Source organism: Centruroides vittatus, unplaced genomic scaffold, assembly GCF_030686945.1.
Source record: "Centruroides vittatus isolate TY-2023 unplaced genomic scaffold, ASM3068694v2 contig_3134, whole genome shotgun sequence".
Classification (NCBI taxonomy): domain Eukaryota; kingdom Metazoa; phylum Arthropoda; class Arachnida; order Scorpiones; family Buthidae; genus Centruroides; species Centruroides vittatus.
The window spans coordinates 1-14,822 of NW_027122020.1; the positions used below are offsets into that span (position 1 = coordinate 1).

The 14,822-nt window shown below is 33.4% G+C and overlaps 1 protein-coding gene across 1 annotated transcript; it reads left to right on the top strand.

Moving 5' to 3' along the window:
* Positions 1-1,797: 1,797 nt before the first annotated feature.
* On the top strand, positions 1,798-2,925 carry LOC136973325 (piggyBac transposable element-derived protein 4-like). The gene has a single exon (XM_067268058.1). It carries the CDS (start codon positions 1,798-1,800, stop codon positions 2,923-2,925), a length of 1,128 nt encoding a protein of 375 aa, XP_067124159.1.
* The last annotated feature ends 11,897 nt before the right edge of the window (positions 2,926-14,822 follow it).

The following is a 14,822-nucleotide window of genomic DNA, read 5'->3' on the forward strand; positions in this document are numbered from 1 at the left end:
CACCAATCGATTTTTAATTAGTTCGTGTAAAAATTCTAATTGTCCGAAAAATCTGAAAAAATTATTACCTGTCTAATTTTTCTTCAATTTTATGATGCGCTATTCATTTTTTGCTTAAAGCGTTCCGTTATTTTTAATTAATTATTGGTGCCAAATCGGCACTATGGCGCGCGTTATCTCGGATTTCAATTTTCAAATTTCCCGCCAGTTGTTGTTACTAAAAATAGCCGCAGCGGTGGCGCGCGCGCGCGCTTCTTTGTTTATAATGGCGTTATTTTAAAGTGAATTACTTCTAATAAACTGAAATTTGATCAGAAATAATTTAAATTTTTCCATTGGTATTTTTAAATGTTTTTATAAAGTTTTATGACATCATCACATTTTTCTAAGTGAAAGTAAACAATTTGTTAGCCATTTTACTATCAGCTGATAGAAAGGGGAGTTTTTGAAAACAAAGTAATAAAGCGATTAGTAGTTTCTTCTTTTTGACAGTTGAGGACTAGCGAGTCTATTATTTTTGCTAGAAAAAACAAGCTTTACTACTCTGAGGTTAAAAATAATACAATTTCGTGAAATTTAATAAATCTGATGTCAATAAATAAAATTATTTATAGTGAGTTGATGTTTTTTAAGTTTAATTTTTGCATTTACAAATCAAATTACAGAAAATATAATAAAAATTTCATTTTTTATTACACCAACGAGTATTTTATTCTGTTAGATAGTAGAGAAATCGAGGATGTAATGACATTTTTATGACCATCACGCGATTGTTTTTTCTTCTCCCCGGCCATGCTGTTTTTGCGTTTTATATAAATTTTGTCGTTGATACAAGCGTCCAAGTCGAAGTTCAATCTTTCTATTTGACATTTAACACCTATGATCAAGTCACACCTGCGACTTACGTTGTTTATTTCGTACCTTCACGACATATTGATGTTACACAGTCCTTTTTCTAGAGAAATTTTTCTATTTCTCTTACGTTTTGCGAGGTATTTGGACCCTGTCTGGAATCTCACATGTACAATAGTACACATTTCAATAGACGATATAAAAAATCGCTTGTAAAATACATATGAACTATGCACATAAAAATGTAGCATCGAAAATGTTAAGTTTTATAAAATACATTTTTTCCCCTATATTTTGTCTTTCATGAATTGGAATATTCTTTTATTGCTGTTGGTTTAATACTTATAGATCATATGGGTTTTATGAGGGTTTTTTTTTTTGTTTGCCGTCTTTTCAAATATGTATTATTGTTCTAAGAATGTAAATAAACTTTCAAATAAATGGTATAACTCTAGTACCTGTCTTCAGATGAATCCAGAAATGGAATGTTTTAAAATTTTCAATTTTTGCCGTAAAAACACTGAATGATAGGTAAAATAATAATTATAATTACTTAAATAAATAAAAATTTTATTGGAACTACTGTCATAAAACTTCGTAAGATGATACCAAACTACAAATAAATAAAATAAATCAATCTCCTGTCAAATTGTATTTTTTTAAATTAAAACTTCGATTCCCAAACAAGGTTAGGCTTGGTCTAGGGCAGTAATTATTGAGTCACGTGACAGAAAAGGGAGCTTACAAAAAATTTACCAAATAAGGAACCCTATTCACATATTTCCATATTTGGTAAATTTTAGTCCTCTCCCTTCTCTGTCACGTGACTTTTTACTCTGATACTATATAAGTGCAGTTTTTTCGCATTAGCTCGTCATTGTTTTTGTTGCTGTTTTTGGTTTCGAGTATAGTTCTTCTTTTTTACGATTGTGTTAAAACAGCGCTATGGATAAAAGTAATTTTTACTTGCTTTCATCTTCGGAGATAACAGAGATGATTGAAGATGATGATGATGTTTTTTCTTCGGAGGAAGAGGATGATATTTTGGAGCAGCGAAAATCGGACTCTGAATCTGAACAATCTTGTTCAGACCTAGACGAGGTTAGTACTTCTGGTTCATTTTTTATGGGTAAAGACCGTGTAACTAGGTGGAATAAGGAAATGCCCCTTCAAACTCAGAGGAGAGAGAAAGAAAATATTATAACTCATTTGCCTGGCCCAAATGGAAGAGCAAAGTTCGTCAAAACACCTTCGGAATGCTGGAAGTTATTTTTTGATGACGATATATTAAATCATATTGTCGAAAATACAAATAAGTATATAGAGAGAATAAAAGAAAAATTTAGCCGCGAGCGTGATGCCATCTCAACAAATATTTGTGAAATAAAAGCTTTTATAGGAATATTGTTTGCATGTGCGGTGATGAAATTAAATACAGTAAATTTGCGAGATATTTGGACCTCCGATGGTTTCGGAATAGAAATTATAAAACCTGTGATGTCAGAGAAAAGATTTAGTTTTCTAATAAGAGCGTTAAGATTTGACGATAAAGCTACTAGAAATGATCGTCGTAATACTGACAAACTCGCTGCGGTGCGAGATTTTTTTGAGAAATTTGTTACTAATTGCCAAAAGAATTATTACCCATCGGAATATTTAACTATAGACGAGATGTTGGAGGCATTTAAGGGCAGATGCCAATTCCGGCAATATATTCCAAGCAAGCCGTCAAAATATGGGATAAAAATTTTTGCCTTGACAGATTCAAGGACTTTTTATAGTAGCAACTTAGAAGTATATGCGGGAATGCAACCGCAGGGCCAATATTTCACAAGTAATTCTCCTAAAGATGTTGTGTTAAGATTATGTAAACCCGTAGCAGGCTCTGGAAGGAATATAACATTTGATAATTGGTTTACGAGTTACGAACTTGCATTAAAATTATTAGACATAAAGCTGACGTCAGTCGGTACTTTAAAAAAAATAAAAGAGAAATACCGCCAGAGTTCATTACTTCGAGAAACAGAACTGTATTCAGTAGCATGTTTGGATTCCAAAAAAAGTGTACTTTAGTTTCATATTCTCCCAAAAGAAATAAAGTAACTCTCTTACTATCAACTTTACACCACAACAATAGCATTGATTCTTCAACCGAGGAAAAAAACAAACCCGAAATCGTAACGTTTTACAATCTTACAAAGGGAGGCGTCGACGTTGTTGATAAACTGGCGTCACGTTATAATTGCGCAAGATACTGCCGACGCTGGCCCCTTGTTATTTTTTATAGTTTGCTAAATATTTCGGCCGTAAATTCTCATGTCATTTATTATCTGAATAATAAACTTCCACAAAATCAACGCAGAAGACACTTCATGAAACTGCTATCGATCGAACTAATGACTCCGCAATTAAAATTACGTGCACAAAAAGAAAATTTACCCAGAAACATTAGAACGGCAGCCCTTCAATTCTCTAAATTGCAACATGAAACATCAGAATCGGAATCAGAATCAACAACAGCATCAACAGGGACATCACCGGCATCAACATCAGTAGCATCCACATCTGCGGCATCCACATCTGCAGCATCAACATCACGGAAGCGATCATCCTGTTCTGATTGCGGTTATAAAAAAGGCAGAAAGACGACAAATAAATGTTTTCGATGTAATAAATACATTTGTGGTGAGCACTCACATAATTTATGTAAGTCATGTATAGAAAGTTCAGAAAGAACAATAGAATTAGAAAGTTAATACTATATGAACGTATTCATTTTTTATATTACCTATTTTTCTGTATTTCTTTTATTTTCTGGGTTAGGCATAAGGGGTTGCTTTCAGTGACTTGCAAACAGGACCTTTTGAATATTGTCCAACAAATGAACGATATTTATAGATATATATATCAATAAAAATTGTTTATTTGTTGAATACTGCATCTAAAAAATCCTGTTTGCAAGTCACTGAAAGCAACCCCTTATGCCTAACCCAGAAAATAAAAAATTAACTTTTTTTGCATACGTTAATTATAATTCTTGCAATACAAGATGTACATAAAATTTTAGCATTGTATAATGTAAAATGTATAAACGAATAATAGAAATGAATATTTAAATGTATAAATAAATAATATATAATATAATTTTATCTGTATTACCAATTTATGCTGTTTATCTTAATTATTATTTATATAACTCTTGTATTGAAAGTAGAATAGATGTAAGCAAGAGACGAGATAATTGACATCTAGGCGTTAAGTGTCGCCTGGATGTCAATTTTCTCGTCTCTTGCTTATTCAGAGATCGGCGTGAAGTCCACCATCGTCAGGATTATTATAGATCTAATAGAATAGATGTAAAAAACATTTTGGTATAGTATAAACATTTTTTTCTATTATATTTTTGTTCCGTTTTTTTTATTTTTTAAATACACTCAGTAATTAATATATATTATTCCTATATAGATTTATTAATTATAATAAACATACACTATTTAATATTATATGAAAATAACACTTTTTAATTAACATCTGAAATGAAGAAGTAATTGAATCGAGTCCCATCGCCATCTTTAATAACGCGCGACAGTAATTAATTGATTCTGAGCGCTTCGCGTTGCATCAATTTAAATAATTTATAAAAATTAAAATTATAAATATGTTTATAAAATAATTGACGATATCTGTTCGTAATAGTATTGTAAAACACACTGTACTTATAGTTTAGCATTTCTGATAAATTTTAATAAATATCTGAATTTTCGTATATTTTATATATAAAAATCGAAGAAAAAAAAATAAATTTGTAAAACTTAATAAAAAAAATATCTACAACTTCATAACACATATAAGTATGAGAATCCATCAAAAAAAGATAGTTAATAATAATTAAAATTGAGAAAAAAAATAAAACTTTCAAGGTAAGGTAATTTCTGTGGTAAAATGTGAGGTAAGCGATCACGTGACGCCCGTCTCCCCATCTTCTGTAACCAAAACGGACGAGGTTGAAATAAAAGCCTAATCACCAGTAGAACTAAAAACAAACATCGGCGCGTGCCTAGAGCAATAAACTTGAACAGGAGCGAAGATGAAACACGACACTTTGTAATTTATGCTAATTACCTTCTAATATTAAAAAATTAAAATCATCAATAAATTATGATGAAATTAAAACTTTTTTGACTGAATTCGATTACAAACATATTAGTAAACTGGATTAAAGTAAAAATACCCGTTTTCCGATGTTAAATTTTTATTAATTAATTTTTTAAATTGGTGCCGAATTGACCGAGCGCGCGTGATTTCGATTTGACTGAGCGCGCGCGTGACGAAGGGTTAATAATGCGATTTAAGATGTCTTCCCAATTCAATTGGCACGGTAATAATCCAGATTTATAATTTTTATCGAATAAAAATTACCGATATAAAAATATATTAAATAATTACAAGACTCTAGCGAGCATTAGTTCTAAATTATGCCGCTTCATAAAACAGCGCCAATAGCCGAAACTCGTTATGTAGTATTTTCTGGTCACAATTACAAATTACGAATGCTTTATTCGTAATTACTTTTAGTTAAAAATGAGAATGAATTACATTGTTCGGAACGGAATGCTCTAACTCGTGAGATTAAAAGGTGGAATTGGGAATAAAATAAAGTATAAGGCGACTTAAAAGTTGATATTTTCTAACTGTAAAAATGCTTCTGGAAATCTTTTCTGGTTACGAACATCTACAATTTCCAAGTTATGTCAGATCTGTAAACAAGAGGTCATAATGCAGTAAAACTGCGCTCCGGAATAGCGGACATCTCTACTTAACGGGCATTTTTACTTCTAAATAGCAGACACTCTAAATAACGGACGCTATGGTCCGTAGACAGCATTATGAAAACGTAAAGTCCCGCCTTCAATATTCTAAAAGAGTTAATTACGTACGATCGGTTTAAATAATCTTTCCGAACTTAAATACTCCAAAAGACGAATTTTGACCGCTGAAAATAGGAATAGGAGAGGATAGCAAGTTGCAAAAAGCCGAACAATACTTTTTATCTGTTACAGTATACTAATCTGGTTGTTGTCAATCATCACTTATTGTCATAATATTAATCGATCGATGGTATTGACATACAACTATCCCGCAACTATAAGACATTTGCGAAGTGGTCTTTACAACAATATTCTTCTATTGATCCTGTTCGTTTTCGTTTCCCTGTATTTAAACAGATTAGAATTCCTGATGTAACTACTAGTATGTGTTTTCGAATGCTTGTTTTATACACGTGTAATATTAATTTTTTTATTTATAGCACATCCGCACATTTTTCACCACCTTACCGAGGAGGAGACTGGCAAAGTTTCTTGTAAATGTAGAGCAATTTATATTATAAAAACAATAAATTATGCTATAGAAAATAACGTGTTTAGTAAAACCCCATCTTTTGGAAAAATCTGTACATTACACAATTTAACCGTTAAGCCAATTTGTGGAACCAATAAATTCTTAGAAGTAAAAACAATAACTCTTCTTTCAATAGAGTTGAAGCAATTAATGAATAACAAATGAATACCTTAAAGGTTAAAGAATTTCAATTATTCTCTGAAAAAGACACGGTTAGCGGAACAAACTTCATTTTGGTTAAATTAACTATCGAGTTGATTCATTGTTTCTCAAACGCTTTTGGGCTTGGCTGAGAAAATCAGTTTTTATATTAACTCAAATAAAGCAGAATTTTATTTTGTTTTGACACTAGTTATAACCGACATTCTTTAATTGATGCGAATATATTAACTTTTTCATTTTGAACATCGTTCTCGTGCAGAAAAGCGAAACATGTTAATACGATTTTTATGAACAATGCTATATGTAATTTATTTCAAACGCTGTTATTAAACTGCTTTATTGTTCGAAAGAATATTCATGGAAAATGCGATACATGCACTGGAACATTAATACAAGAAAGCCCTATTACGGTGCTGTAACTCTGCTAATAGACATAAGGAAGTTAAGTTTGTACACCTTCTTTGAAGGATAAATTAATTAATTAAACGTAGAAGAGTACGTGGACCAAGCACTGAAGAATGAGTTAACGGAGACGTGCATTTACTGGAAGATAACTGAACATGTACTAGAGGACGAGAGTTAAAACTCAAAGTTGGCTGTTTAAAAGTGGAACACCGCATATCTCTTAGAGCCAACATAATTCATTTTCATGCTACTTGTATAGTACATTTCTTCGTTAGACGGAAAAACACGAAGACCGAACGACACGACAAGAACACGAAAACCAGTGTCGCAAGTTGCTACAGTATAGTCTCTGTATTTTGATAAATAGAATAAAAAATAAATTTTAATTTTGTTTCCAAATTATTCTTTATCCATTTCGATTACTGAAAACTATTGCCAATTAATTAATGACAAGTCTATGCATTAGGAATAATCAGATAGTACGGGGGCACTCAATCGCCAAGACTGTTTGATAAAATGGAGAAAAAAAGTCACAAAGTTATTTTTTCAATAATTTATCTTAAGAAGATATTTATTTCTGTGAGTCATAATGATTAGTTATGAACTAATCCTTTTGTTACTATTAATATCCGGCACAGAATCTAACCCATGATCTCTACAGAAAACACGTACAAAAAGAGGCAGACCACCTATCAACCGTTCAAACGAGTAACCAAAAGATAGATACCCAATTTGCGCTTATTCGGGATGAAATTAATAATATTCATACAGAAATTATTGATTTTAAAAAACAACTACAAGAGGTGAATGATAAATATGAAGAAATGGAACTGGAATTGACTAAATTGCGTAGTTATAAAGAACAAATGCTTTTTAATTTCGATGCTATGACTAACGTTATTAATTATAATAAATTAATTATGTATGATTTTACAAATACTATGATAGACAAGAATCATAAAGAACTTCTGGATTTCCATACATTTGTTTTAAAAATACAATGTATTGATAAAGAAGATATAAAATCTATTAATAATATACCCAATCTTTTTTTTTTAAAACTCTTTCCGCCCTGTGGGCACTAAGAGGGCCTCTTTTAGTAGGCTCATTATGGGTTCGGCCAGGCCCACAATGGGGCGACCGGGTGGTGAGGGACGGGGCCCGACATATCCGAACGGGCCACCCCCGAAAAATTCCTGGGGATTATTCGACCCAGTTCGGATTCGATCCCGGGTCCCCAGAGCGGTAGGCTGCCACCTTGACCGCTCGGCCATCCGGCCGTCTATATACCCAATCCTAGTATCAATATCAAATGTGTAACTCTAAAGCCAGAAACAAATTCGTAATAATATACTGATGAACTATAATAGGTTAAAACAAAATAAATCACTAGGAGATTGGCAGAACGTTAATCTGGCTGCGGATTTGGTTAAGGATTCACGTTTAAGAAGGAAAACGCTTCTACCACATTATATTGATCTAAGAAAAGGTGAATTTCAAAATTAAATTAAGAGATGACTATAGAGGGGGTGCAGTCACGTGATAAACGTCATCGCTCCGCCCAACAAAACTATCATCGCCATATTGGTTGATCGCTTTATTACGTCAACGTGGAAGAAAGGAATTTTACTGGCTTTGCAGCCGATTTAAAAAGGTAATGATTCGATAAAATACAAGAGAAAACTTCTTTTATTGAATTGGATCCATAAGAAACGAAACAAACGGATTTTTCATCCAACGATTAACCACGTGACCAACTATAGAACATGGAGAGAAGGTAAATTATTTGGAAACTCCTTTACACAAAAACTCCTGATCAGCCAATTCCAGAATGTATTTAGTCTGAAATAGCTATTTATGTTATGATGGTCTTGATAGATATTTGTGTTTATACTGTATGGGTGTATGTAAGCTAATGAGTTTTTGTGCCCGAAACGCATTCTACTAAAAATTTGATTATGGTTAAAGGCTAATTTTTGTAAAAGTTTAGTCTATTTTACTCCAGTCAGTCCCTTATGTGATAAGCTTTCCAATTTATTATAGCCACATTTATTAGGCTAATTAATTTAATCGTAATAATAGGTAGTTAGAGACTTGCGCAACACGAAACCACAGTGACAAAAGAAAAAATTTAATGGTAATTATAAATGCAACTTAACTTGAAATGTGACTAAATATAAAATTACATTCATCTTTATATTACCGCAGTTATGTTATCAGTAATGGAAAGTCTCACACGAAGATACGTACTGTACCTGTACCTTTCCTACAAACAAAATTAAATCATTACGAATAAAATATCACGACGAATAAATCCGCTTGTCAAATAATTACGAGCATTGAGTAGAGGATTTGATCCCGGGATCCCGACCACTTTTAGTCTTGAAATTTTCGGGATTAAGTTTTCCTGATCCCCAGATTTTCGGGATTAACATCATTTTAAAAAAGTTGCAAATTAGACTGCATGAAGCGAAACGTTCAGTGCGAGTGCTCTTAACAGAATTGCTTGCCTATCATCTTAATCTCGTTTAGTCACAAATAAAATATTATCAAATGCACGTATTAAGGCAAACAACAACGTTTGCCTAAATACGCCATAAATGGAAATCAAAACCAAAACATTGTAATGAGCATAACCGAAAAAAGTTTATTTTTTATGATTCAGAATGTGCTAATATTCGTTAAAAATAACACTTTACATAATATAAAATAGCTACATTTATAATTATTGCTAATTGACCTGCATTTCATTGATGTTTTTATAAATAACTAGAAACTATTTTCTGCCAACGAATGAGATGCAACGCTGTTTTTTAATTAATAGACGTAAGATTAAACCAATAAACAAAGGAAAGTGTGCCTTAATTTGTTTACAGTAGGTACAGTACCAACTTACGATAAATAGACAGTAGACCTACAATGACAGTACGAACTATACCTACACGGTTCACAGAAATGATTGCAAAAACGAAAAGAATCCTTCGCTCGCGCTTATAGGACGACCTGGGTTTTTGAAGAAGTAAAAAATGAATAAAAGCCTCGTATTACATGCGAGTAAATACGGTGCATTATTTGGTAAAAATACTCAAAATTAGAAAAAGTACTTTCCTGTAATTCCATCCATCGTAAATAGAGCGAACGAATGTCTCCATTTTCATGGTTCATGTTTGGACACTTTTCTGAACAACGAGATTCATCTACCAAGAAGAACCAATTATATTGAAAATTGTCATTCGAGCAATTGTAAATACGTACTTTCTCCGATTCAAAGGTTACAGAGTTTATTAAATATACTGGAATTTCCTGTTTAATTAAATCGGAATAATTAGAAAAAATGCATAACTATTTAAATAATAAAGAAATTAGTATATTTTACGTGGAACGAGTTCGATTTTATTATTAACTACAAACGAATAAGGCCAAGAGTTTGTGGTAATTTATGAGAAAGTTTTTTGATAATTGTGAAATCTATTTTCATTGGATATTGCTAAAAAAAAAATTAGATAAGTGTGTAGGTGTAGGAGTTTTAATAAATTTCGATTAATAAAAATGAATAAAAATTCAAATTAAAATTTTTCTTATTAATCTATTACTTTTAAAAATATAAGTTTCTTTGAGAATTTTACATACATATCTGATTTAGTTAAAAAAAATCCTTTACAAATATTCATTCGATAATTTTTTAAAATTTATTGTATTAATTTTCACAACAATTAATTATGAAACGCAATTAAAATAATACAGATTATAAAATTCTATTTCGCATATTTTTGCATCCACCATCACGGTCTAGTTGGAAGAGGATTGTATAAAAGTACGATCAAGACGGTTATTGATTACTTTTTAAATTTCAATCTTATAACGACTATACTTTAATGCAAGGCTTTCGTTAATAGTGATTTAAGTTGTTAGTTTTCTAATGTAAATGTCTATTTACAGGTGACATTAGGATACACTTTTTTATCCTAATGTCACCATGAATGTTGAAAAGTGTAGCAGAGTGGCAAACTTTTCAACCTAGTACTGCTATTCTTCGTCGTGAAGGCTGCTTTCGTCTTAAACAGGGTCGAATCTTATAAGTACTTCTTGTTGTATGTATAAGTATGTGTTTTCGAATGCTTATGTTGTATACACGTGTAATATTAACTTTAATTTATAGTAGACTCATAATCGCCTCTTGAGGATCGAAACATTTCTTCACTTGAGGAAAACAATTCGTGAGTAAAAGCACTAAATTACTAGAGCAAATAATTATAAATTTATTCATGTTGATTCTTTCTCATTTATTAGAAAATCAACTGAAGATTACAATGTAGTCTACATCCTGACTCCCACTAAGAGAAGGATATGGGGAAATTTGTAAAATTTTTAGTAAGAACTTTTAGTTTCTTAATATTAAGAACATTGTTTGGTTAATTAAACAATATGTACTCTTAAAACTCGTAACCTAAAATTGTAAAATTTTATCTAAATTCGAAGGTAAAAAGGTTCTCCAGAGAAACCTTTAGGATTATCGTCATATAGGAGTTATTGGAGACAACATAATCGGTGACAACAAATTAAGGATTGACAATATTTTTAGTACTTAAAGTGCATGTTTTTTACCATAATAATCTTTTTTCGTTAGTATTAACTTAAGTTTTTTAAGTTTTGGAGAAATTACAAGTAAAAAAACTTAATAATACAAAATATGCTTCTAGAAAAAGAAAAATTATCAACGTGCTACCAATCGTTCACCGTCGTGCTACCGGATCGGTCCAAAATGTCTACACTGGAGTCCTACACTGGATTGGTCAAAATGAGAAATGATGCAAAGAACTTTTTGTGCACTTATTATATTACTATATTTCATCATTTGATCTCATTTTCATCATAAGACTAAAATCGGTTAATATTACCCTAGGATCCAAGATGGCGACGGGGGAAATTTTTCCCTACGTTGGAGACTGCGACGGGAAAAAAATTTTTCTCTCGATTCAAGATGGTCGCGTTTCCGGCCGCCATCTTGAATTTCTCTGCAGACTCCGCGGATGTTAACCGAAATAAACAATAAAAAGAATTTTTTTTACTCACTTTTCGATGGTGGTGCCTACTTCTTCCTATCTTTTTTTCCTTTCCGATCCATTCTTTTTTCGGTTTTGCCAGCCTCGATACTTTCCTTTTCGCTTGGTGCGGCTCTTTTCTTCCCTGTTCTTTTCGATTCGGCTGTTCTTTTATTGGTCGATTGGCGTTTCCCTCCGTTCGATTTATTACTACTTGGCTTTTCTTTGCTTTTTTCCCCTTCCTCTTTCTTGTTTCCCTTCTTTTTCGTATTTGCCGCTGGCGCTTAAGGAATGGTTTCTGGTTCGAGCCACGTCGCTACTTTTTCGGTGCCGGGATAGATGTTACGTAAATGTTGCGCAAAACTTTGGAATCTCTCGCCTGGTCGCAATTCATGAATTTCTTGTACATAAATAAGTACATGTAGGAGTCTGAAAGATCGCTTGTCTAGTGTTTCGGCAGGTGTTTCTTATTCCTTAAATACCCCCATAGGCGTTCGATGTTCTGAGTATGATCTCCTGTTTGGGGGTAGACGAAATTTTTCGAATGGTTAACTGTTCTATGTTCCACCTCTACTCCTTATATGTCGTCTATATGCTTATATCCTTTCCATTCGTCCGTTATTATCGTACTGCCGGAATTCACGTATTTATAAACTATCCAATTCAAAGTGATTTCTGATCTGTCGTTCACCTGACATATGAAACAATTTTTATCTTCCCGGCAGATTCCGCCGACCACCCATTTCGTACTTTTTAATATATGCCCTTTTTCGTACTTTCTTTCGCATATTACGGTCTCGTCGATTTCCACCGTTTTATTCGGCCCTCCTATTTTAAACGATGTCAAATTACTCAAAGCTATAAGCATTACCAACCGTATGTGATTGGACCAATATACTCCCGTTTTTTTGGATATGCCCGCCGCAATCGCCGACGTCGTCGCCGTACATTCCAGACATAGATAGTGCCATATAAACGACAGAATGCAACCCAAGAAATGTGGCCAAATTTACTTTTAAATGTTCCTTCAAAGGCAGAAGTCTTCGTTCCGCACTAACTACATCGCAAGAAACAGCTTTCTCTATTACTCCGATAATATAATTTGCATTTAGAATCGCACGGAATGCAAACGGACTCGGTCGGCTGCATGCTTAATTTTACAGCAAATTTCAATGCGTTATCGATACGGGGAGGCAAACCTAGCTCCAAAACGTCGTCTTCCATTAACTTGTAGAAATCACGGGTGGTGCAACTCGACCAAAAATTCGTCGTTGCAACTCAAATCGGCAAAACTACTCATTATCGAACAATTGGCAATACACTAAACGCGGGGAGGTGGGGAGGGAAAAAACACTGTTTTTTCTTAATTTCTAATTACTTTATTTTTTTCTAACTTTTAGGATTAAACTAACAATAATTACTAATACTGGAGAAAAGTAATTATAATAATAATAATTATATATATATATATATTATTTACCGATAATAAATTGTGTGAAAATGAAATATCGTAACGAAAAAAAACGGCACAATTCTAGATGTTTATGAGGGGGTCGGACCTTGACAGGGCGTTAGAGCATATTAACTGGAACAAAAAAAGTCTAATAACACCATGGGTGTACGGGCGACCCTTCGCGAGATATAGGCCCCCCAAAATGACTATCGACGTCGGAACTGACTCCGCTTTCTCCGCTAAGCCTATCGCGCGTTTAACAGGCAGCAAGCCCTATTGAGTGTACTATAGATTACTCCCTATGGAATTTCAGGACTTTGATTATATATTTGAACTCGGGACCGAGACGAGTTCAACGGTACCCCATTTTTGGACCGGAGACGAAAAATAAATGTTACTTTATGGCAGCGAACATGGCGGCCCGACTGACCTCTCGTACGGGCGCCACCACACGCCGCCATGTGCTAAACTAGTGATCGATTCACGGTAGTTCTTGAACGAAGTAAAAAAAGGGGGGAAACGTCTTCTAAAGGCAATTTTAACGGCAAGCGACGCGACTACCGATCGCGATAGTGAGGCCGGAACTGACGTAGGCGCATCTTTCGAGGGCTATATCTCGCGAAGGGTCGCCCGTACACCCATAGTTTATTAGACTTTTTTTGTTCCTATTAATATGCTCTAACGCCCTGTCAAGGTCCCGACCCCCTCATAAACATCTAGAATCTTGCCAAAAAACAGCAATTATTCCAATACTCAATTCGTCGCAACACTGCAGTAAACGATTCCAACTGGAAACTAGTCGATTTGCATAAAATTGCCGAGAAAGGAACAGAAATCACGTCGTAGATTATGTATTTGCATATTCGTTCGTAACACCCCTACATATTTCCCGCCGATTTACCTCACACGACGTTACGAAAAAGCTCCCTCTACCGTCGCAAATATACACTACCGTCTCCGTTTCGAGGTTACAGGAAACTCAGCCACGTCGAACGCAGGGTAGAAACCGAAAGAAAAAAAAAATTCCTACGTCCTCGACGTCTCGACTCTAGGGAAAAAAATTTTTTCTCCGTCGCAGTCTCCAACGTAAGGAAAAATTTTCCCCGTCGCCATCTTGGATCCTAAGGTAACATTAACCCTTTTTTCGTTAGTATTAACTTAAATTTTTTAAGTTTTGGCGAAATTACAAGTAAAATTATTTTGTATTATTAAGTTTTTTTTCTTTTCTAGAAAGCATATCAACGTGCTACCAATCGTTCACTGTCGTGCTACCGGATCGATCCAAAATGTCTACACTGGACTCCTACACTAGATTGGTCAAAATGAGAAATGATGCAAAGAACTAACTTTTTGTGCACTAATTATATTACTATATTTCATCATTTGATCTCATTTTCATCATATGACTAAAATCAGGTTCTCTGCTGCAAAGTGACTAATTTGCAGAATTTGTTGACATTACATTTCTGTGTATAAATGACAAAATCATTTTTAGTGAGGAATAAAGT